Genomic DNA, 25,056 nt, shown 5'->3' on the forward strand with positions numbered 1-25,056 from the left:
GCAGAACTGACGCTGCGCTGCTCTTTTCCCAGCATCCAAGCTGACCAACCTCCGGATCAACGTGACGGAACGCCTCCGGCTGCTGGTGGGAGATCCCCTTTACCTGCAGTGCTCGGGTCAGACCACGTACAACGGGCGCATCCACTTCCAGTGGGAGCTCAATGGGAAAGAGGTAAGGAGAGCATTGCAAGGAAATCGGTGCCATTATTTACTGCTTATGTTCATTATGCAATAATCTAAAAGCTTGCATGAAAGGGATGGGGTCAAGAGGAGGCCATCGCTCCCTAAATCTCTCCCTCTGCCTTCATGAGAAGTCCCAAAGAGTCCACACCGGTGTGCGGCCATTTAAATGTCCATAAAACCGCACAACGACGTGGGCATATCATTGAGCATTCTTTTAAACCAGATTTACAACTATGAAAACAATAACAGCAGCTAAGCCATCAAACGAAGGAACTGGTATGCAAGATAGTTCTTATATCCCTCAAAGCTGGTTGTAAGCTGAATTCGTGCATCCTTTCCACCACAGTTATCACCAGACCTCAAAAGCCACTTTGCTTTTGCTGGTCAGGATGATGGTGGTCAGCTGCTGTTCGGTTTTGAAACAGTTGAATGACCTCACCTTGAATGACCTTGACATCTTGTCCTCAGATAAGCCAACTGCATGAAATCACCAAAGAGAGTGACAGGACAACAAGCAACTACACAGAAACCTGCACCCTGAAGATCCAGAACGTCACCACAGCGGACAAGGGCATATACAAATGTATTGGAACCAACAAAGTCAGAATGGAGAAGACCATAAAAGTCATCATCTATGGTAATTGTTAGCTCTTTGCAATTTGGAAAATTGTTCCTCCTACATGCAAAGCTGTTGCTTAAGGACATCGCTTAGGTACAATGGTTAAGAACAAAATAAAAAATATCTCTGTCAACACAGAGACACTTATTACCAGCTGCCAGAGGACAGGAGAGTGGAATACCAAGTCTGTACTAACCAGTATTACTTGTCTTGTCCAGGATTCAGGTTCTAGCCCAGTATGGGATATACTTACTGAAGGTTCCGAATTATTTGCCACAATTTAATCCACAGTATATACCGGGGCTTTTTCCTGACCTTCTGCTGCTCAGATGCAGGCCGATGCTTAGAAACTCTAAACCTTATAATGTTTTTTTCCCTAGAACATCCCTTCCTCAATGTTTCCTTTGCGGGACCCGACATCATATCCAAAAAAGGCCGAAAGAGGACGAGATTTGGAGTCAAGGTCAATGCCCTGCCCACCCCTGAGTTCGCATGGTAAGACATCCCATGAGTGGTGAGAGGAGCTCTTTCGTGAATCCAGCAAGTCTAGTGGCTGACAACGGCGTTTGTCCTGGTCACTGTCACTGTCACAAAGGAATGCAGCAGGTTTAAAAAGTGCTCAAACTTAGTTCTAGCTCAGAGAAATGTAAATAAAAGAATAATGCTCCTTGCTTGTGATGATTCCCAATGAATAACATCATTCTAATGAAGTTAGTGAATTAGTGCACCAATCGACTGGTTTCTGTAATAACACAGTAATTACAGTATAATTACACAGTTCATTTCGACTCCTGCTGTTCTTACTCTTCTCAGGTACAAAGACGGGGTGCTGATTAACGAGAACCACACCTGTTACGAAGCTTCAGGGTACAGTCTCATCATTAAGGAAGTGAAGGAGAAGGACGCAGGGACCTACACCATCGCTCTGAGCAATAAACGCCACGGACTGTACAAGAACGTCACGTTCAACGTTATTGTCTACAGTAAGCACCTTTAAAATGTCTCCTCCATCATAATGTTCTGAGAGACCAATGCATGACTACCTGTTATTTATGAGATGTACAGTATACTGTATGTATTTTTCTTAAAGATACAGTATGTGTCAGCCATGCGAAAGACATTTATCATTAAGATGTTACAAAATATTTTTATCCTTTCAAGAGATAAGGAAGATTGAATTAATTTGATAAACAGCAACTGGCTTTGTCTTTGCCTGGTTTTATATGTGGTTTAATCGAAATGCCAGTTCAATTTCAGTACAGCACAGTACAGCGCAGAATACCCAGTCGTAGGCTGAGGACTGATTTTGGATATGAGCTGATTTAGGGGAGAAGGTTTAAGGTTAAGGTGTCTCTTGCACTGGTAGCATGACTTTGATTCATATGTTGCAATTAGGGTGGGACTAACTCTTGAGTTTGGTGTTGGAGAGGTTTTTGGGTCAGAATTAAGGCGTACCTTAGTGTTGAAATGCCCTCTTATCAAAGTCTGTTGAAAGAAGGCTTCAATATCGGGGGCTTGGACTATGTGAACTGTACTTGCTGATGTTTCACTCCAGTGCCTTCTGTAGCAGGTTATTATCAGGGCTCTTTATTTTTGTGCTGAACTGACGTAGTTGTGCAGCTGGTCTTCATTACTGGGCCCTTTGAAATCCCTCCGTCTGATCACATTGCAGCCAGCGCTGTGGACTGCCCCTCTCTCTGCAGCCCAGCTCTCTCGCTCCCCGCGGTCCAGACCAGTTGACAATACTCTACCCGCCAGCGCTGGGAAAGAGCACTACAGCTGCCAGCATGGTCTCACACAGTGATCCTGCAGATCCACCGACTGGTCCACTTAATGAGAAAATCAAAACGAGTGATAAACAGAGCGATATTGATTCACTGGAAACTCTAAAGTTGTAATGTGTCTCACTGCAGTGTATAACAGGGGTTTGTAACACTGCTCTGGAGAGCACCATTCCAGCAGGTTCTATAGGGAGTCATCACTTTCTAAAGATCCATTAATTTAACTATGGTCAGTTAAACAGATGGTGTGTTCAGCTAAGTAATTAAGAGGTTGTTTGAAACTAAAACCAGAAACCTATCAACGGCCTGTGTTCACTTCATTGATAAATTCATTTCTTAATTGATCAAATGCTTAAACCAGCATTCCTAATCTTTAAATGACAAGCTATTTAGGATGACCTCTAACTGGACTGAGACTTGGGACTCCTGTTGTAAAAAGACCAATAGAAACACCGCAGGTCAGTGCTTGCATTGCCAACTGGTTAATTAAAGTAAGACTGTAGTTGAAAAATGACACTCCATTAAAAGCATTAAGTAAAGATTGGGTGGATGATGAATTCCAGTCATGTGGTGCAGAGATGGCATGATAAACAGGGAGCAGAAGCTCACAGGAATAATTACACAGCTTGATTTGTGCCGGTGCAGTTCAGAACGAACCACATGTGCTTTACAGATTATGTTCTGACCTGAGGCTGGACTCCATTGTCTGTCTCTGCTGACTCATGAAAAAATCATCTGATCTATTTCCATTTTCTTTGTAGTCGCATTTTAGGAAATCACTGGTTTCTCTTTCTTCTTCTAAAACCCCAAAACCCTTCAGCATTCTGCTTTGGTTTTCTTTTTTTTAAAAAAAAAACAAGCTTCCAGCTTGGTAATTACGTTGACGTAAAAAAAGAAGAGATTTCCGATTCGCTTGTCTTCTGGACAAGAGTATTTTTATCGGAATGCTGAAGGGGAGAACTCGAGAGGAAAAACAATTGGAAATGGAAATCAGAGGCCTCTGGTAATCGTTAAGAAACTATTTCCAACATCCTACATCATGCATTCCAAATCTTACTTGTTTTTCCCTCTGACACAGAAGGCTCTGTAAATGGAAAAGCTTTGAGAGTAAAGTGAGATCATAATGCTGTCTCACTCATTTTTGTATTAAGAAGAGGAAATGCATGATGTGCACTGCACATTCACACAGGTTCTCTGTTGCTGTTCCTCACAGCACATACCTGTTCAGTTCGCTGCCCGCAGAGAGCACAATGGATGGCTCAAACAGGCTGACACTCCTGCTGAAAACATATGGCTGTCCATGCCCAGAGCAGGGACCTCGAACCCTGGTCCTGGAAAACCCTAATCCAGCAGGTTCTGTGGGTCACCAAAGCATCACGTTTCTAGGACCTGGATCAATTCCATTGCGATCAATTAAACGGGCGATTTGGTACATTAAACGATTTAGAGGACTAAATACCCTTCAGTGCATAAGGACCAGAGTTCTCTTAACTGATCAGATTGCTTGAGTGACCTGTAAGACTAACTGGGGATCTCCAGGACCAGAGTACCCTGAAATGAAGATGGAGTGTTTCTTTCCGTGCTGCTTGTTCAGTCATGTGTTGTAAAAAATCAGGAGGTGGTCAAGAACAACCGTGATGCATTTCTTAAGCAAGGCTTTGCAAGCGCTTTGCTCTTTAACTGCGCATGAACGCTTTTTTCCTCATTTGCCTCCTCCGAATCCGGAATGACTGCCTATGACATGGTCTTGCCACTGCAAGCACGTGCCTGCACGTGCAGCTCGGAGGGTGTGTTTACTGCAGTTTTTTTAATGAAGGGCGACCAGCAGTTTCAGCCGGGCAGCCGTCCCAGGTGTGCTGTTCGATAAGGGCACGCCGGATGACTGCAGGCCAGCGACTCGTCTGATGTGGCCTCTGTCTCTTCCAGCGAAGCCCAAGATCTACGAGGTGGACGTAGACAAAGGGGAGCTGCAGACCTACGCGGCCGGGAGGGAGCAGCAGATAACCTGCACCGCCTTCGGAATCCCAGCTCCCGAGATCACCTGGAAATGGGAGCCCTGCACCCCCGGCTCCTCCGCCCTGCTGTGAGTTTCCCAGCTCCCTTCCTCTCGCGCCGCTCTCTCTGCCAAAGGCACTCCCGCCCCTGCCTCCCCGGAGGCTGCGTTGAAACTGGACTTAAAGGCTTTTAGAGGTTTCACAATAGAAACAGCTCAAAGGGGTTGCCAGGGCTTGGTTGGATTGTGCAGGGCTGTCCGAATATTATTTCAATTAAAACCGGGTTCATGCAGAGATGAGTGGTATTTGCACTTCTAGTCAAAGCTTTAGAAGATCTGGCTTGCAGCTATTAGGAATATGACACAATGAGAATCGACACTGGCAGATGATACACAGACGGAAGGAATCTATGTGAAAAACGTCATTGATCTCTGGATAGCCAGCCTTGTTGAAACCACGCCGTTTCTTCACAGTGTTTAGGGTGATTTTTTTTTCTGAACAATTTCACAGATGGAATATAAAAAAATCCAGATTCTTTTAATACCGCATTTTCTGGAAACACAGAATTTAAGAAGCATTGTTTTTAATCTGTTTGTTGTTAGTAAACCTTGAGTATTGCATGAATTCCTTTTATAAACGCTTTTGACTAAATAACAACAGTGGAAGGCCGGCTTGCCTGATTAATCAATGTATCAACGTAAACATGCCTCACAGTTGAACTAAATGAGTCCACATCCTGCCGGTGCAGAATGGCATTCAGGATGTCTGAAGTGATTGCTCTCCAGCTCCAGGCAATCGGCATGTTTGAAACACACACTTGTGAGAGACTCGGGCTCTCTCCACTTTTGTTTCTGCTGAACAGCAGTCACTACGTTCTTCCAAAGAAATGACACTGTTCAGAAATGACAGCACTTCCACTGGAGTTGGATAAGGCACAGGGAGGAGAACTGCTATACACAGGACCTTCTAAGCCTGCAGTGAGCCTTCAAACCACAGCCCCTATCCAGTCCACTGTACACAGCCCAGACAAAGGCACACACAGACAGCACATCCACCTGTGCAGCAAACAGGGAAAAGAAGCGATTGCATTGGAATTTGTCACAAAAGGGCAAGGATTCAGACATAAATACAAGACACTCTCAGCCGTCTGCCCAGCTTTCAGTAAACATATTTTGCTTGTTAAAAGAGGAAAAAATGCAGAATAGCTGTGTTCCCAGATTCCATTCTTAGTTGTGTTGGAAGTGTGGCCCATGGGAGAGAGGGAGCTGGCTGGAGGAAAGCCTCTATGGTTCTGAAGGAACCTGGTTCCTGTGCTCGTTTAGAACATTTTTACAAGTCCTTCTCTGGCTGCGAATGAATCCAGTTCCTAAACCAGAGCCTTGTGCTCCAGGCAACTGGTTTGGAATGACCTCCCTTATCTGCCTGCGGCGTGGAAGAGGAACGGTGTGGTTTGTCGTGTCCCGAGATGTCTTGTGCCGATACTGCTGGGCGTGGGCTCGGTGGCCGTCTCCGTGGCGATATCTGCACAGGCACAGTTTGCAGCAGCCAGGCTGACCTGGGACTCCAGCTCTGACACACCCACCAACCCACCTCTGGTTCAGCAAGAATGACACAGTCCAGTCTGTAAATGAGAGGATCCACTGTGTTCATTATTAGGGACTTCGTTCCTCTAACAACAACAGTAGTATATGTTAGTCCCCAATGTCTCAAGCTTTTATGTCACTTAAAACTTAGATAACACCTGAGCAGCTCCATGTTAAAAGTCACACTGCAAACAGACTTCTATAAACAAGAGGATTAAGCACTGAGAGCAGACTTCAGTCTTCAGAGCTCTGGGGCTACTCAGACAATAGTGACTGGCTAAGCAGTGTTCATTCAAATAAAAATAGAAACGTTTACATTTCAGGCTATATAATGAGCACACAAAACACAAAATTCTGTTATAATATTAGCAATGCAAGACTTATTATTTGTGACAACCAAAAGCGCTGATCATAAAATGTAGTTATGACTGCATGCACTCTAGTGTGGTTAACTGCTACAGTGAAGTGTTAATGATTAAGCCTGGTTATGAAAACAGCAGTTTGTAACAGCTGCCACAACTCATTTTATGGCTGCCAAGTGATGAAATGTTATGGAAAAGATGTACTGGGATTTCCCGACATAGGTGAAATGTGTAGGGGTTTGGTTTATATAAAACCAGAGCCAACTTTTAGTGTTTCACTCCCTGCTTTAATTGCTGCAAACTAGACCTTAAACAGATAAGAACCCACTAAATATAATACCGCCCCTGAGCTGTTTGTGGTGAAGTGCCCAGTCCCAGCCCCAGCCCCAGTCCCAGCCCCAGCCCCAGTCCCAGTCCCAGTCCCAGCCCCAGCCTTGCGTGCCTCGGTGTAGAGTTACATGTTCTCCCCTGCTTATGTGGGAGTTCTGCAGGTGCTCCAGTTTCCTCCCAGCTTCCAGAGCAGGCTGGCTTCATGGGTGTTCTAAATCACGTGTGTGTGTGCCCTGTGAAGGACTGGCGTCCCGTCAAGTCTGCAGGCTTGCCCTGTGCTGCTGGGATAGGCTCCAGGGCACTGTGATGCTTACCCGGAATAAGCGGCTTTTCGGCTGAGTGACAGCTGGGCGAGATGCACGGCATGGTGCCTTCATCACAGCTGGGTCGCTTGAGCACAGTATTCATCAGCAGGGCCAGAGGCCTGATCGGCCATCCTCCCTTCGCCAACCGAGCTGCTCGGCGGAGTCTTATCTCCCCTGGCCAGGCGGCGGGGGGAGGCTTCCTCCTACGAGGAGTGACGCAAGCCCAGTCCTTCCTGTTGTTCCCTGGCTTCCTGCTCAGCGTAGCTCAGCCCTCAGCAACGCGATTGTTCTTCTCCTGAGGAATGAGCGGGGCTGGGCGGCTTCCCCGAAGGTGTGTGCTGGATGAGTCTCCTGGGCTGCGCGGCTGCCTGGCTGGCGGGGCCGGCTCTTGGCTGGAGGGTGAGGATGAGCAATCCTGCAGGCTTCTCCTGCCCTGTTCCCAGTCACTGCCGGCGCCACTTTACTGGATTCTCCGGAAGAACGGCACCCGTTCACTGGCAGGCTGGCACATCTGGGGAGGCTGCTAATTTTAATACAGTGTTCTTAGTGGGGAAGAGAAGAGCCAGCATGCATGCTATGTGCAAACCAGCTGCTAAATCTCAGTGTTTTGAAGAAATAATTTCGGCATCTGCATTCCTAGTGTAACTGTAGGGTTCGTTTGATGGTGGTTTAACACACTGCTGGCACGGATGGGAACTGGATGAAGATGGATATTCTTTTTTTTTTGCAGTTTATTACTGAACAACCACATTTACAACTCTGCGTTCTCTCCCGCTCTCTTCCTGGTCTCTCCTCCTGTCCTAGTCACGTTCTCCCCCATCTCCAATCAGAAAGCACAGAGTCACATTACCGTCAACCCAGCCACCAGCTGAACCAGAGAACTCCACACAATTCCAAAACACCAGAAACTGCTCAGCTGAACACGACACCAACAGGACCTAAACTTACACTAGTACCAGCCTTTTCAGAGTTATAGGTAACTACAGTATACAGTGCTCAAATACCCACTGTACTGTATATACAGCTCATAGACACGCCTCATTTAAAAATTGCATCCAAAAGGTTTTTCTAAGGGATAGTTGTCTTCTTAAGGCATGCTTTTGGAACTTCAGTAGGATTCACCCGACACCTTGAATCTGTTTAACTGTGGTTCAGACATGAAGGTGTTTTCTAAAACATTTATTGGAAGGTCCTGGGTGTGAACTCATGCATCTGCTCCACAGGTGTAAGAGTTTCAGAAGCTCTCCAGTCCGTGTCTGGGAGGAGGACAGCGATGAAGGCAACAGTACTCTTACAAACAGGATCAAAGCTATAGAAAGCAATAACAAGACTCTCAATGGAAAAAACAAGGTGGGTTTCCCATCAGACTGTACAGGGAGCTATGTAGGTTTTTTAAAACTCTTTAAATCTACAATAAAATTAACTTCTGAAGCAGTTGATTATTTTCAGATTATCCATATGTTGTTAAAAATTATGAGATATCAATGTGGATCCTATATAACCTCCAGTACAGAATGCAGAGGGATGTTTTTTTTTTTATCTGGCACTATTATTCAGCTTCAGTCACACTGAATTAATTTAATTCATTTATTCATTCAATTTATTCATTGAATAAAATCCGACTGATTTCTTGCAGGCCAGCAACACGTTGTTCAAAACAAACTATTATTCCAGTATTCCTGCCAGAGGAATAATTTAGTTAAGCAATTGAGAATGTCTCCTACAATATAGTTGAATGTATATAAGTTTGCAGTTAAGTAACTTTGCTTTTGATTACATTGGAAGTTTAAATTACAGCTTAGTTTTCTGTGCCAAACACCAGCAAACTGTTTTGGGTTTATGTGTGTTTTCTCTCCTCACTTGTCTGCGTTTTAGCTGGCTGACTGAGTTCACTCTCAGTGTCTCCCGCTGGGAAAAGTATACCCTGAATCCTCCGTCACTATAACAGAAACCTGCCAAACACTTGCCAAAATACAGTGTTTCAGTCAGATTTCAGGATTTCAGAGCAAAGGTCGAAAAAAACAATTCGCAATTCGCTCCACTGGAAAAGCAGAAATAACTTTGCCTGCAGGGACTTAATAAACTGTCTTTCAAAATATATTTGTTAGGAGCTTTTACTGCAAAAGGGTTGTGAGTTTAGCTACGCTGCATATGTGAAATGTTTTTTTATGAGGGCATTCACAGTGATACCGAATTAAAGTCTGTGTAAATGTTGAATTGTACACGGACAAAACGCAAATTAGCAGGGCATCAGATTGAATTCTCGTGATTAACGGTTAGTGTCCATCTCCCAGATCGCAAACAGGAGAGCCTTCATTCCCCACTGCGACAGGTCAAAGACAGGTTTGTCCTGCTCTCGAATCACTCTGCTCCTGCTCATCTTCGGTCCCTTATCTCTCCCCCCCAATCCGCTCCTCCTCTTCCTTGCCGTCTCTGAGCCCCTCAGCTCCAGAATACGCCCCCTCTCCACCCCGACCCCTGAGTGTTGGGGTGACTCAGGCCCTGCCGCCCGGCCCCTGTGACCCCTCACCTCCCCATCGCCCCCCTCGCTGGCTCCTGCTCCATGTTGAGCTAGTGCAGGACCTGGGTGTGTTCTAATCCCAGTGAATCTGGATTGGACTGGGTGACACTTGCAGTGCACCGAGCTGAATAGCTCTGGTCAAATATGCACGTTTTAGGTATTCTATTTATTTCATTTTACTGTACTTAAATTATTGTTTACCTTGTATGGACACAAAAGTTAATATTTGTAGATGCTGTAAGTCACCCTGGATAAGGATGTCTGCTCAGCTAGTAATAATAATAAAGTCTAGTTTATTTAAACAGTACTCAAATGAACTCAAAGTCCTGATGTAGTCCTCACCTGATATACAGTACGCCTCACTAACCACCCCCACATACGCACTCACTCCCCAGGAATCTTAACACGCTGCCTTTTAAGTTGGTAAAAGTAAGGTTTCAATTAAGTCTTTTAAAACCTCCAAAGTGTTTGAAACAAAGGTCATTACCGTTTAAAAAAAAAAAATCTTTAAAAAATTATTTACTTGTTTATTTACACAAGGGGGTGACAGGCAAGCTCCAAAGTAAGATTTATAGTCCAGGATATGAGCCCTAGACGACCAGCGACATTCCGCCTCCGGCACGGCTTTCCTACAGGACTCCGGAGCTAGGAGCCCACGCTGGAAAACCGTGTCTCGCGGGGAGCAGGTGTGAGCGGTGCATCGTGGGCAAGGCGCTTTTTAAATGCCTCGGAATATTAAAACGCCGCAGGGGCTGTGCCCTACGTCAGCTTTTCGTTTCAGCAGCGATTTTAAATCCAGATAGCTTATCTTCTCTGCCGCGATATCTGAAGATCGGGCAGCTCCCACACCATTTTGACTGCTTCCTAAGCACACGCTTGGGGCTGTGGGCATTACAATAGGTCTCCCAGGAGGGCTTGTTACCAGAGCCACTCGCCCCAGACTTAATTAGGCACGGGGCCTAGTTTATTTCACTGTGCTCTTGTAAGCCGATCCTCCGCGCTCGTTGAAAGAAGGCCCTGCAGTACGTGGGGTCATGGGGCTCCAAGCTCCTCTCCAACATTAAAGTGGCATTTCAGTGATAAACACATAGTGAAATGGAGCAAAGCCGAGCAGACACAGGGTTAGGAAAAAAATCGGAGCCATTGGAAAAGCAGACAGGCTGCCCTAACCACGCAGTAAAATCTTGCAAAAAGATTCCTGTAATCTGTGCTGGCACTGCCGTGCAGTAGCTCTTCGTCTTCAGAGGGACCGGGCTAGATCCGGAAGGGCTGTGCCCTGGGTCCTTGGGGTAAGAGGTCTGTTTCTTCGTGGGGGTGAGGGAGCCAGGGTCAGCGACAGCACGGCCGGCTCTGTGTCTGAAAGAGCGAGAGCCGTCTGAAGGAATTCCCCTCCCTCTCCCAGCGGCGCGGAGCCCCTGTACCCCTCGGCAGTAAAAGCCGGTCTCTCCAGGATTCCTCGGAAACTGGGGGAACTCCGGATGAGAGAGCAGGGGCACAGTATGAGCCCCCGGGGCTTTTCTTCATAAACCTGGACCATAACCTGTTTCCTGACCAGGGACACGGGATCGGGACACAGCCCAGAGTCACACAGACCACCCTCCCCTGGGTGTCTGCTCTTGTGTGGACCTCCTTTCGGTTCTCATCCTGGTTTTATCTGCTGTTCTCTCCCCCCAAAGTGCGGCTCCACGCACAGTGGAAGTGACTGGAAATTTAGGTTTTTTTCCATTTTATTCGATTTCAGAGAGAGATTTTGATTTCGAGCAAAAAAACGTAAGATGACTTCTGAGGCCTGGCTCACCAGTCCTCGCAATACCTGTTTCTGGGCACTTCCTTCAAATCTTACCATTCCAGTCTCCTATATTTTGAAGATCGAATCTATACTGCGGGAAACGTGCAAGGAGAAACATTCGAGCAGCTGTTAGAGACGTTTCACTTTGCTGATCTGAATAAGGATCAAATAGGGACCAAAAAATGATCCGGTGTGTTCAGATATTTCTTCAGTGTGGCTTAAAAAAGCCAAACCACAGGTTCATTACCAAACCAAGAAAATGGAAAAACAGCTCAGTGAAACTGTTGCTGAAGTCAGATTTAGAAATTCTGATTTGCTGTGGTCTAGAATGTTTGATCTGAAATTGAATACGTTTGAAATTAGCTCAGACTGATGTGGCTATTCTCTGGTGTTCATCAGAACTGAGGTTTGAAACGCTGATGATTACCGAGCAGTTGGACAGCACAGGAAGTGGACTGAAAGCAGGTCTGACAGCCGGAAAGTAAATCTAACTGTCCACCCATTTTTCAGCTCGTCCCAGTAAGGTTCACAGCAGTGACTAATGCACCAAGACGAAATACCAACATCCCTCAGCTGTGTTTGATGGTAGAATCTGAAAAAACAGATGTCATTCAGAAAGTTAAACAGAGCCCAGAACTGTCCCATTTTCCTGGCTTAAAGAATTATTATGGCCACTTAAATCATTGGTCAGGGCTAGTGTCAGTGAACCTAGTTTTCAAGTAAACCCACTGTGGAGACCGGTATTGAATCCACATGTAATACGACACGTATTTGCTTTTCAGGTATGCCCTTTGAGTAGTTCAGATATATCACCCCCTAATTTGATTACATCCCTTCACTCACTACAGGAGATACCAGAGTGTCTTTTTTGTTTCCTTCTGTCAGACCGTAAGCACACTGGAGATCGCAGAGGCCAAGGTGTCAGGAAAATACACCTGCGAAGCCAAAAACCACGTCAGCGTAGTGTCATGGAGCTGGATTTTCTATGTGGCTGGTAAGCTGGTATCAGATGTGCTGCAAAGCCCATACTCTGAGCTCCCACTGTTACCTGCAGTATTCCCCTGCTGTAAAGAGAAAACCACTTCTGCTGTCATACAGTGGTGTGGTGTTGAATTTAATGAACAACTGAGTGTATGTTTGTTATTGTCAATATCATCCTTATGTGGGTGTGGTTGTTGTTAACAGCGTTAATCAGCTTGATTTGGAATTAAGTAAACAAAAAACTCTAGTATAAAGAGAACATTGCCTGGTAGTTTCGTTCAAACAGGTAAATGTTCATCTCCTTTAGGGACCCTATATCACAATATGACAGAAGCCAAACACTGTGTGAATAATACAGCACATGGAGGTGAGGGGATTGTTTCACTAACTGAAACCCTGAAACCATCTCACAGCGAAACAGAAATATTGAGATGGGTTACTGTAGGTACGAGATGACCGAACGCATGTGATATTGTCTGCCTTCATTGTCTTGGGCTCATAGACTGGTGAGCAGTCAGGTTTTGTTTTCTACAAATGGGTGCAAAAAGTGAAAGAAACACTACCTGCAGTACAAAGCTTTTGCCACTTTTTTTTCTGAAACAACTTTGCCAGTTGCCAGACCTGAAATGTTAATATGAAGCTCACCAACACAGGAAGAGTTTCTCTGCTGTCCACAGCTGATCAAAGGGGTCATGTGATATTGTGAGTAATGGAGAAGAGCACCAGGAAAGCCAGGGATGGGGTCTTCACCCACCTTGAATGTACAAATCTGGTGGCATTCCTAAGGCATTCAGTGTGAGACCGTGAATTGTTACAAAATCACCAGCTGAATTTTAACCTGTGATACTTTTTGATCTCCGGGTTTCTCCTGCCTAGGAAAGAGGCACAGATACTGTAATGGCTCCAGCCTCCCAGTCGCCAGAAGTTTTGCGCCTTGTTAAGATACATGCTAGCATTTGATGGCTTTCCTTCTGATTTTCTGCAGATCAGCAGGATGACTTTAAAATTAAAGTCAGCGACACGGCAGTAGAAGGGAATGATGTGAACCTGACCTGTCAGGTCACGAGGTACCTGTACGCAGACATGAAGTGGTATGACCCCAGAAACCGCACTGTGCCCGCGTCCTCCACCACAGTGGACTATGGGCCGTACTCTGTCTCCCTGTCCATCACTGTGAAGAATGTGTCCAGAGGCGATGCAGAGGGATACCGGTGCACAGCATTCAACACCTACAACAAAAAAACAGTTGAAAAGAAGGCTACATTGACCGTCGATGGTGAGTGTTCGGCTTTAAGAGAAGCCATTGCTTGTGATGTCTTTAAACAAATCAAGGCTTACGCGCGTTCTGAATAAAACAACCCCACACAGTACGTAACAATCCAGGCCTACACGTGTGGGTATTTCCGCACATATATCTGTGTGATATATGCCCGCACTTCTTTAAGAATTCACCCTTGGCCAGCACTCAAATTCATACTTCAGGGCAGGCATTTGACACATCTCCACTGATCCAGATACAGGTACACAGAGTGTCCTGGGCCCCTGTAGGGTTTTGCTCTTGCTGCTCATAGGCTCCACACCCACATTGTTCCGAAGTTCCGTAACTGTAATTCCGCCGTCCTGCGACGGCTGTGGAATGCGTGTGCATGCCGCCGGAAAGAGAATTGCTGGCTTGGGAGCAGCTGCACGGCGAGGGCCCAGGGCTCTGAATCCTCCACTAGGTGAAGTGAATCACTCACTGGGGTCCCCAGCCTTTACATCCGCTTGCAGCGAAAAGTCTCATGGATACAGACCCAGCGCCTTCACAGAGGAATGGGCGGCGCTGGACCGTGTGACCAACCTGTGCGTCTTGCAGAGAGGATCGGCCCCTGGCTCACGCAGAACCTGACCAACCAGGACGTGAACAGCAGCAGCACTCTGACCCTGGCCTGTTACGCGGAAGGCGTGCCCCGTCCTCGTGTCAGATGGTACAAGAACAACCAGCCGGTTCAGGAAGCTCCCGGTGAGTCACCACAAGAAGGAGCTGCCTTACGCTGGGAGGAAACTGAAGTGCTGTAAATCTCTTTCTGAACCCGAGTTTGCCACAGATGAGCCCTGCATGAAGGGGCTCAAGATGCCTCTTTCCTTCAGAAGCATGAAGGAAAAGTTCTTGTTTAATCGTCAGGCAAACCACAGTCACTATTTATTAGGTCCTATTAGGCTCTTCCTTGAGGTACGCTCCCAGAATTACTCTGCTTGTAATTTCTTCTGCTGAAGTGTATGGCAGAACACCCTGACATCAGCAGCATGTGGGCTAAGAGTAAAAAAACAGCCAAATATAAGTCTTAGCTTGAACTGCAGTCTGCTGAACACTGACAGTTCTGTTCAGGTCAATGGCAGCCAACCCCACTGCATCATCTCAGTTTCCACTGGCAGGAAGGTGTGTAGAGGAAAGCAGGGCAGGTTGACATAGACAGGGGCTCAGACTGGCCCCCCAGTCCACCAGCCCACCGGCTCATTAAGTGCCGGCAAGAGGGATCTCTGTAAGAGCCGAGAAGCTGGGTGCACTGAAGCACTGGGCTGGAGCAGACTGGAAGGGCTGCAGTGTGGGAAGTCCCAGAGGAACCAAGGGACGTAGATAATTGTCAGCTGACGAGGTTTAAGGGGGGGGGGGAGGTCAGGCCATGGAGGGTCTCCGCACCTAACGGAGGCACGTGTTTCTCCTCCAGGGATCACTGTGACTCAGGACGGCCTTCTGATAATTGAGCGAGTGAAGAAGGACGACGAGGGGCTGTACGAGTGTCTGGCGAGCAACGACGAGGGGGAGGTGAAAACGTCTGCGGTCATCACCGTAGTGGGTAAGAGGCCTGGAGCCCTGTCGTGTCAGCTCGTACTCCGATGGTGCTCCTGCTGGGACAAACATCATGCCCCCTGCGGCCGAAGCCGCCTCATTTGTCTTTTGAGTCTGAAGCATTTTAAATATATGTATGTCCATTCAGAAACCGCCACTAGTAAAAAGGCAAAACAAAAGAATTCAGCCTCTATTGAACAGATGGGAGGAATAGTAAATTGCCTGTTTGATGTGGGCTGGCTTTAATAGGCCACCACACTCAAAGCAGGGCTTTTTAATGAAACATTGAGAGTCTTTTGACAGAACCTGTTGTGTTGCATTCGGTTTTCCCTGTGCTGTGTGGGTGAATGAGGGCGACAGTAACTATAGCTGAGATTTTTCATCAGACTGGAGGTGTGCCTCCGCAGGAGTTACTGGGAATGTCAGCAGGATTCCTCTCCAGCTTTATTATGTGCTTCCTCTGCGGGGCACACACGTGGGACCTGACCTTTTGAAAGTTTGTGAAGGGTTTTGCTAATGGGACTGGGCAGTTTGGAGAGAAATTTAGTCATTAAATGGGCATGAAACCTGAAACATGAAACAGGCTTCAATCGCGAGGTCATGCTAAGGTATTTTTGGTTGCACTAAATTGCAGTCCTGTTAGTTTTTTTCCCCTCACTGACTTCTACAATAATCCATTTCATAACCGGCACAAATTACTTCCCAAGAAAGGTTTGTTTAAAAGAAACCAGGTTTGTCTCGCAGTTAGTCCTCGTCACATGTGGCCTTATTCACTCGGAGTGATGGAGTCACTTTCTCCTACTATGAAAAGAGGGAATTGTGAAGATATTTCAACATCACTGTCCTTTAAGCTATAGTTCATGATCAGTAGATAAACATCTGTGTATCCAAAGAGTAGAGGTGTTCTAGCAACAGAAATATCCAAAGAATTTAGGATTGAAGAAAAAGAGTGGATCCTTCAAATTAAATTCTAGTATGTGAAAGAATCTATTCTTTGCAACTCAGTACTTGTTTGACCTCTTTTTGCTGAACCCACCTGACATTTTTTGTCAGGACACAGTTTAAGATTTTATTTAAGATGTGTTGCATGAAATGGAAAGATAATTAAATTGTATTCTAGCCATGCCTTGGACAGAATATTGCCTTATGCTGAAGGCAGGAACAGTGACCTTTCCTCCTTACGGCAGTGGTCTTATCAGTTTGAGAATCTGGCCAAGCCATTTCATGAATGAAGCCAGGCCTTCATAGTTTGTTCCAGACACACCTTTCTTTTCCCAGCCCTGTCTGCGGCCCTACAGCGAATGGCTGTATGGTGTGGCCTTGCTACCAGCTCTCTTCAGGACCGAAGAGATTCGACTGCTCCATCCTGCCTGTGTTCAACAGAACTGTCTTGCTGGGCATGGTTCTCACCACTCTGCTTCAAACTTTCTCTGGCCTTTGTTTTTCTTTTGCTTCTGAACTGAAGCGATAAGTGATCCCCTAGATAAGGTCTGACCAGCGCGCAACTGGTGTGTTTCAGGGTCCGACGACAAGCCCAACATCGAGGTCATTATCCTGGTGAGCACAGGAGTGGCAGCCACTTTCCTCTGGCTCATGCTAATCCTCTTCATTCGCAAGTTGAAGAAGGTGAGAGCAGCGCGCCCTGTATCCTGCCACCCTCCTTCCAGACAGAGCCACCTTTTGTTCATTGTTTGCTGTGTATTTGTTATTTTCTGGGGACAGGGGTGGGGGTGCTGGGTAGCAATCTTACCTTTTTAAGGAAAGAAACAATGATACTGCTGTATTAGTTTCGGCAATGGCCCTGAGATGGCCTTGTTGCAAGTTAATGAACCCTGCAAGAATACTTGAAATCGCCCCGGGTGAGTCATTCCTTTTGTGTCACATGCGTTTCCATTCTGAGAGGACGCTCAGAGATATTGTTGAGGTTGCACAATTCTCTGCTGGCCCACAGGGCTGAAAGTTTCAAAGTACTTCCATTGAATTTTGAGCATGTCCACACCGGAATGACAAACACCCAACAAGCTAGAAAAAGATACCCTTTTCTATTGTGTCGACTGGAGGATAGTTTCATTGGATATCGTGTCTATGCGCAGTGTCTGAGGAGTTATTTCAGATGCTAGTATTTCTGGGGGGCAAGGAGAAAAACACACACTTTCATTTTTAGTCTGGGGAATTTGGTGTTAAAATTGAGCAGAATTCTCATCCGAATGTGTCAGCATTTTTTCAAATAAAACATAATAAGCATTTTTTTTAAATAAAGATTTTAATAAGCAATTTTCTAACCACAAAATGACCTAAATCTAATTATAATGATCTGATCTTATTCACAAAATATAATGTATCTACTTACTTACTGTACGTAGAGACACGCTAACAGTCTATGTGACATACATATATATGCAGCATATGCTAAATATATGCCTATACAATAAACTGCGTTACTCAGGAAGTATCAAATCAATTCAGCTGGAAGTGTTTCAGTCCGATGTACATGTGAGAAAAGCATCTGCTTTTTCAATCGAGTCAGTTAAACACAGGGCACAGAGCTTTTCTGTTTTATTTCATTGTTCTGGAGTGGTCTCAAGCCCCGGTCTCTTACGCACACCGGTCCTTTCCCAGCCCAGCTCCGCGGACATCAAGACCGGGTACCTGTCCATCATCATGGACCCCGACGAGATGCCCCTGGACGAGCAGTGCGACCGCCTGCCCTACGACAGCAGCAAGTGGGAGTTCCCCCGAGACCGACTGCGGCTGGGTAAGCACGCGGCCGTTCGGACCCGGGACTCCCCCTGTACAGCTGCGTCGCGAGGTGCGCGGTGAGCCCAGGCAGCGCTCCCCCCGAGTCCATGGCCCCGGCCACAGCTGTGAGGCGACTGCCATGCTTGCGTCCCTCAAGTCAAGGCTGTGTCACTCAAGGTCACAGGGAGCATCCTCTCAACCTGCTGCCCAAGGGCAGAGGAGGGGGACTTACTGTGCGCCAGCCTCCGATCTCAATACGAGCCCCAGTGCAGCTCCTCTTCCTTACTCCCCTTGACGCCAGACACAGGACCTTCTTATCTGCCACGTTGACTGCATGCATGGTCATGACAGACGATTCCACTATAAGGTAGATGCACTGTATTGCAAGAACAGGAACGGGTTAGAAAGGCGATGATCGGTGTTTTGTAAGGGCTGTGTCTTTTGTCCTCACAAAGCCAGTATGGGAAAGTTATTTAGGTCCCGGGCCATTCGCTGAGATCAATGTCAGCAGTAGCCAGAAAGACATGCCGTGATGCCCCCTCTGTCTCCCCTTCAAGTCCCTGAAAATCCCCAAGAATTCCCTTATCACAGCCCTCGCCTCCTGGAATTTACTAGGGATGGAAAAAGGAAATGCTCAGCCTTACGATGGTATGTTGTAATCACCTCAGAGACATTGCACAACACTGCTGAGTCAAGGACCAAGTTTAACGTTTCCTTTAAATGTGAGCAGGCTTATAGGGCAGATGTCATTTTGAGGGGGGTCTGTATGGTTGACAAGTCTTTCAACACATGACCTGTACACGCCCAACTATACAGACCCCACTGCCCTGTTACAGTTAAATAAGAGATAAGAGCCTGTATTCGTGTCTTTCTTTTTACTGTACAAGTATAACAAGTGTGCTAAAACTAGCTTCAGATATTTCATTTTCTGGATATTGCGGCCAGTGCTGCTGTAAAATATAAATTTGGCTGCACAGTCTGCCTTTGACAGACGCGCCGTCGTTCCTGACCAGAGCCCCGTCCTGTGGTCTTGATGGATGGCTGTTGTATATCCCCAGTGGCTGGCTTGCAGCGCAGACAGAACGGCCGCAGGTTCTTCTCATTAGCGGCCTCTCTCTCCCGGCGGGGCTCCGATCTCCAGGTCACCTCTCAGAGCGCTCCGGCTCGGGCTCCGCCAACCTCTTCTTTTTTTCCGACCTCAGGCAAAACCCTGGGCCACGGAGCGTTCGGGAAGGTAGTGGAGGCGTCCGCGTTCGGGATCGACAAGCTCTCGACCTGCAAGACGGTTGCTGTCAAAATGCTCAAAGGTATCGTTCTGAATCCACCGGCTTGGTGTTTGGAGCTTCATGATGGTACATGGCTGTCGCTCTTTTACTAGGTTTGTCTGGGCTGAAACCTTCTTTGCCCATTACTGCTCAAGAAGACAAGGGCATCGCTGTTCTCTTCTGCCTTTCTGTATTGGAGTTTTTTCAATACAGTACATGCATTCAAAGACTTGTAACACCCCATGTGCAAACGATTAGCCTGCGCACATGGGGTACCGGTTTAAAGAGGCGTGTGACTGGAGTTTACTCGACGTATTTATGCTGAAGGCAAGCTATGACCCTAGACCCCATAGAAGAGTCCTGCCAGTAAACTGATTGTGGAAGAGGTTATATCTCCCTCCTCATCCAAGATTTGCAGGTGAAATGAGGTTTAAGTGTACAAGGTGCAAATTAACTGAATGCAAAAACATCTGAGGTTTGATTATTATTCTCAAACTTATAGCTTTAAGGCACTGCATCCTGGGTTCTGACTTTTTCTCTTCATATTTATAAAATCAAGAAACACCCACAGAGTGAAATACTGTATGTATTATTTTATCATCGGATTTCTAAAAGTCGTCACTTATAACAACAAATTAAGAGACATTTTTCCCTTCTTCAGACGAAGACTGATCACAGGCAAGCTGTTCCTTAACAAGCAGTTAAGAAAAAAGCTGTAGAATAATTTTGCAGTGAGTTCAGAATATGCTTCTTTTCAAATTGTACTCGTTTTTAAAAGCACTATTGAAAATAAAAATTTAATGACAAAATACAGACGGGGAAAAAACCCACAAGGACTTTGTTTGCTTGGTAACTTTTGATAACTCTAACATTGTGTTTCTAATAACAAAAGTATTTAGACAGAACTTATTTTGTAAATATTCATAATTCTAATAATATGACCAATAGCTACAAATGTAAATCAAGCTGAATTATTTTACCAGTACACGTGTCTTTTCATTTGCTTTGTAATAACCTTGACTAATCTTGTAATAAACTTGTAATAGCCTTGAATAATGTTGGATAATGCCAGCAAAATAAATCATAAAATATCATCTTTATTAATATTGGAACTATGGATTGAAACATTATAATGATGTAAACGTACATCTGATTACTAAGTAACTACTTAAAAGTGTTACCCTTGAGTTTTCTCGTGTTGACTGAAATCCAGAAGGCCAAAATAGATTACCCATGGGCCCACAACCAGGAACATCATAAAACTGGAGGAGCTGTGAGTCCCAGCAGCCGTGCTGGGAGGTGTGCACAAGGAGATGATGAGTCTGGGCTATTTTTCTCGGGCATGTCCTTAAAGACATTCGTCTTTCCTCTGCATTAATCACCGAGGTAGAAGCTGAAGGATTGCTACGTCATGCGTCCTGAGTTGCCCCGTAATGAAAAGCAGTGTGTTCCTACAGCACAGCTACACGCTGGGGAATTCTGAGGACACATCAAACTACCAGGAAGGAGCAATCAGAACTGGAGCTGAGAAAGGAACAGCAAGATACTGGAATCATCAGTGACAGAGACATAACCCTCCCACAGTGCACACACTCACCAGTGTCGTTTGTCAAATACACACCCAGCATCCACAGGCGTCACAATCCTGCAATAAGGAGCTTAAGGCCCATAAGGTTGTCATCTTTTCTTAGTCTTCTGTTCTCATACGCTGCACACTGACAGAGAAGACAGGCTCTAAGATTGTGTCTTTGGGACCGAGTTCATGATCAGAGAAAGTAAAAAAGTGACTTGGCTTTGAGTGTGAGCTCCCATCTTCTTATAAAATTGAGCACCTTTTTTGGTAAACCTAGAGTTTTAGCTTTTCCGAGTGCGTAAATCACATTTGAAAGACGCGACGGGAACTAAGGCTTTTTAAATCTAAAACGCACATGCAGTTTAATGCTTCTCACATGTACACATAGAGGGGATTGTTTCATACCAGCAGTGTAGCAGGGAGCATGTTGGGTTTTCTCTTTCAAATGATCTATGCGCTTGAGAGAGAACAACCTGCAGATGTTAAATCAGCAGATGGTGTGCTTTTGCATCTGTCTTTAATTGCTGGCCACACTTCTAAGAATTTCAGACTTATTTTGCTTGGGCTAAAGGTCTCAGATGTCCAGGCATACCTTTGTAATGATAAAAGCTGTGAAATATTACAGTCCAGACTGTCTTAGGGGTTCATCATCGGGTTTTTTCAGCCTCCTGTTTGTTGCCTTATTATATCACCCTCAGCCCATAGCAGTGTCCTGAGGGCTGTAGCGATCTGATACAGGGGCCATGTGTTTGTTTTGTGCTGAACAGAAGGAGCTACAACGAATGAGTGCAAGGCTCTGATGTCGGAGCTGAAGATCCTGATTCACATTGGCCATCACCTGAATGTCGTGAACCTGCTGGGAGCCTGTACCAAACCTGGAGGTAGGGAGGGGGGTGTGGCAAGCGGCACTGCTCAGACCTCCGGCACTCATTGGTAGAGGTCCGCAGCACGCCAGGAGCTCTCACTGATGCACGGTGCCAGGCGCCAGGCATTATTATCACATGCAGAAATTAAAACTACAGGTTGTGCAGAGTCCGGTGGTTTTGTACAAACAGAGTCTCCCCAACTATATCGGACAAAAGCTGGAACACTGGGAGGTACTTTGCAAAAAAAAAAGTCAATCAGGCACCTACTGCTGCCTGGTTTTGTTGATCAGACCCCATCCTATCGCAGGAATAGATGAGAGATAAAGATACCCTCTTGACTAAAAAAGAGAGAGTTTAAAGAGACCAAGTATCCTGTTAACAAGTCTTGTTTACATGCACCTCTACAGGTCCCCTGATGGTTATAGTTGAATACTGCAAGTATGGAAACCTGTCCAACTACCTAAGAAGCAAGAGAGGAGACTTTGTGGTTGACAAGGTAAATCAAGCTCAAGGCTTCTCTCGCATTCGTGCTGGGGCGGGTGTTGACATTTTTTTTCCCATTGCAATTGCAACAGAATGAACTTGTCCAAAAGTGGAATTTAAGACCATGCTGTTTACTTGCTTTTGCCAAGTGAAGAGCGTTTTTCTAGCAAGGCTCGCTCAATTATTATCAACAGCTGCGGTGACGGTTCCCGCTGTTTTCTACGGTAGCTGCTTAGAATAGTGGACCGTTCCCCTCCTGCTTGTGTCGACCCGGCTTACCGGAAAGGCCACACAGGACCATCCTCGGGCGGCACAGCCTCGACAGAAGCTCGGGTGTGAGGGGGAGGCTGTGCCCCCTTCGACAGGCTCGGGGGAGAGCGCGGGCTCTGAAGAAGTGTTCCTTGTGTCGCCCCGTGGCAGGGTCAGGGGCGCAAGGCGGTGACGTCCGAGTCGAGCCCCGACCTGTCGGAGCTGATAAAGAGGCGGCTGGAGAGCGTGGCCAGCACCGGAAGCTCGGCCAGCTCGGGGTTTATAGAAGATAAGAGCTACTGCGATTCGGAGGAAGAGGAGGAAGGTAACAGCGGAGCGTCTTCCTGCCGCCGCCGCGCTCACACAGCGCACTTCCTGCCGCCGCCGCCGCCGCTCAGCACTCACGCCCCCTCGATTGTTCTCCTCCGGCGATCTGATGGAGCGCTTCCTCCAGGGTTTATAAATATTGTGAACAATACATTACTGTCAGGCTCTGTTTGTCCCGTCCTGGTGCGTCTGCCGCTCTGTCAGGAGTAAACATGTTATTTATTCAGGTGGGCCTACAGTCTGACATGAAACTCATCTGATGTCTGTGTTTCATTTGACGGGAGACGCCCTGGGCGCCCATCTCCGTTTTTTAAAGGATGTTTTGAAAGCGCCCGAAATTTCCCGCACGTTAATAACCCCAGCGATCGCGGGCTGCAGAACGGTGGGACTGAACCACGAGATAAGCGCACACGTGCTGTGAAGTGCTCTCTGTGTCTTGCAACCTTCTGCTGTTTATACAAGAATATATTTGTATTCCCGTTTGCTTGTACACCAGGCACCAATATGTGATCAAAGGAATAGCTTAAGTAAAAGAACCTCCAATCACACCTGCTTATTCAAATATTTGCCAGGACTGTATTATTTAGATTGAACATTTTAATAGATCTTAAACTTGCACAGAAGATAAAGGTTCACTCCAACATATAGTACCAAACACCTGATTTTAATATTTCCATGCCTGTTGATTCCAGGTTCTCTGGTTCTTTTCTATCAACAGAAGCTGAAGATCTGTACAAGCGAGTCCTAACCATGGAAGACTTGATCTGTTACAGCTTTCAAGTTGCGAAAGGCATGGAGTTCCTGGCTTCAAGAAAAGTATGTTTTTTTCTTCCTCCCAGTGCACAACTGTAGATGTTTCATTTCTTTCTTCAGTGTTTTAATCGAAGAGATTCGTCGGCGAGAGCAGTTAGTGAGCTCAGAAGAAAAGTTAACGTTATTTACTTTAGAACCAATGACATCTTGTAGCTTCATTTGAGTTTGATCTGGAAGAAGAAAGGAAACTTAACTTGTTTTGGCAGCTGTGTAAGTCTTATCCGGTATAAAATCATCATGCATGAAAATATAACAAAAGCCCCGTCCCCAGTGTGTATAGCAATACATTACCTCATTACTGCATGCTTAATTCAAATCAGTTAGCCTGCAGTAACGTTACAGTGGTGCAGAGGTCTAATTAATTATGCTGAAAACCCATTGTTGTAAATGACCTAATCAACTACAAACCTGAGTCAGGGGCATGTTCAGAAATGCCTGCTTGCAGCTGACTGAAATGCTCATCTCCGCTGCATGCTGATGTCCCCTCTTTGTTTTATACTGTTCATGTTCAATAATGACAACTGAGGAACCACTGCACACGCTTAGTTTCAACAGCAGAGATAATCTAGTGTGAGATCATCCAACGGGTCTTCGCAACCCCTGTGTTAAATATGTTACCATTTAAAAAAAATAATGCAGGAATTTTAAATTGCAGTACAAAACCGCAGATGATAAACAGTATTTGTTATTGTCAGTTTTTAACTTGCTGTAGAAAGTTTTGTAAGCACAGTTGCTCTGTCTTGCTTTTCAGTGTATTCACCGTGATCTGGCAGCTAGAAATATCCTGTTATCAGAAAACAACGTCGTCAAAATATGTGACTTTGGACTGGCAAGGGACATTTACAAAGACCCCGATTATGTGCGCAAAGGAGATGTAAGTTTCCCTTTTGGACAAGTAGCAGACCTCTTGTGTGAATCGTTTTATTGTTCTGCTGGCAGGTGTGACATGCGGTGTCTTGGAATGGACCCATGTGGCAATCCAGATATAGTTTAAAATTAGTGTAAAAAAGGCGTGAAGAATGTTTTCTTTTGGTGAAAAATGATGAAAAGACTGAGAGCTCTTTCAAGAGTAGCTCTCACCTCAAACATGGGCAAACAGACCGTCAGAGGATTGTAGATCCTGTCCGTTCTGATTTTTTTCCCAACTTACCCGTAATTAAACTATCATTTAGAGCACTGAAGAATTTGGACAGGGTTAGTAATGAATGTGCACCCTGAACCCGTATCGAGGTTTCACGTATACCCTCCTGTCAGCTGTGAGGAGTGTGAGTAATTAATAGGGAGTGGCTGATACGGTGTCATTCCCACTAGTGTGTGGATGTCATGAATTGCTCTTCTGTAAGAGCTGTTTAGACAGTGATAAGGCAGTATCCACTTACAAAGAGGCTTGTGGAGAACTGGGATGGAGCTTCCTTTGCTACATTTCTTTACATCAGAGGAGAAATTCTCGGCCCTGATGATAG

At 45.9% G+C, this 25,056-nt stretch overlaps 1 protein-coding gene across 1 annotated transcript in view; it reads left to right on the forward strand.

Moving 5' to 3' along the window:
- kdrl (kinase insert domain receptor like) overlaps positions 1–25,056 on the forward strand; it is a 60,628-nt gene that overhangs the window by 19,120 nt on the left and 16,452 nt on the right. Inside the window, exons 6-23 of the mRNA XM_069193759.1 lie at positions 33–172; positions 652–820; positions 1,183–1,297; positions 1,616–1,785; positions 4,510–4,666; positions 8,381–8,507; positions 12,353–12,461; positions 13,434–13,724; positions 14,304–14,450; positions 15,157–15,285; positions 16,798–16,904; positions 17,898–18,033; positions 19,220–19,324; positions 21,623–21,736; positions 22,129–22,217; positions 22,625–22,778; positions 23,499–23,596; positions 24,345–24,467. Of these exons, the coding sequence (XP_069049860.1) occupies positions 33–172; positions 652–820; positions 1,183–1,297; positions 1,616–1,785; positions 4,510–4,666; positions 8,381–8,507; positions 12,353–12,461; positions 13,434–13,724; positions 14,304–14,450; positions 15,157–15,285; positions 16,798–16,904; positions 17,898–18,033; positions 19,220–19,324; positions 21,623–21,736; positions 22,129–22,217; positions 22,625–22,778; positions 23,499–23,596; positions 24,345–24,467 (2,480 nt within the window). The remainder of the gene's footprint in view (positions 1–32; positions 173–651; positions 821–1,182; positions 1,298–1,615; positions 1,786–4,509; positions 4,667–8,380; positions 8,508–12,352; positions 12,462–13,433; positions 13,725–14,303; positions 14,451–15,156; positions 15,286–16,797; positions 16,905–17,897; positions 18,034–19,219; positions 19,325–21,622; positions 21,737–22,128; positions 22,218–22,624; positions 22,779–23,498; positions 23,597–24,344; positions 24,468–25,056) is intronic.

Source organism: Lepisosteus oculatus, chromosome 8, assembly GCF_040954835.1.
Source record: "Lepisosteus oculatus isolate fLepOcu1 chromosome 8, fLepOcu1.hap2, whole genome shotgun sequence".
Taxonomy (NCBI): domain Eukaryota; kingdom Metazoa; phylum Chordata; class Actinopteri; order Semionotiformes; family Lepisosteidae; genus Lepisosteus; species Lepisosteus oculatus.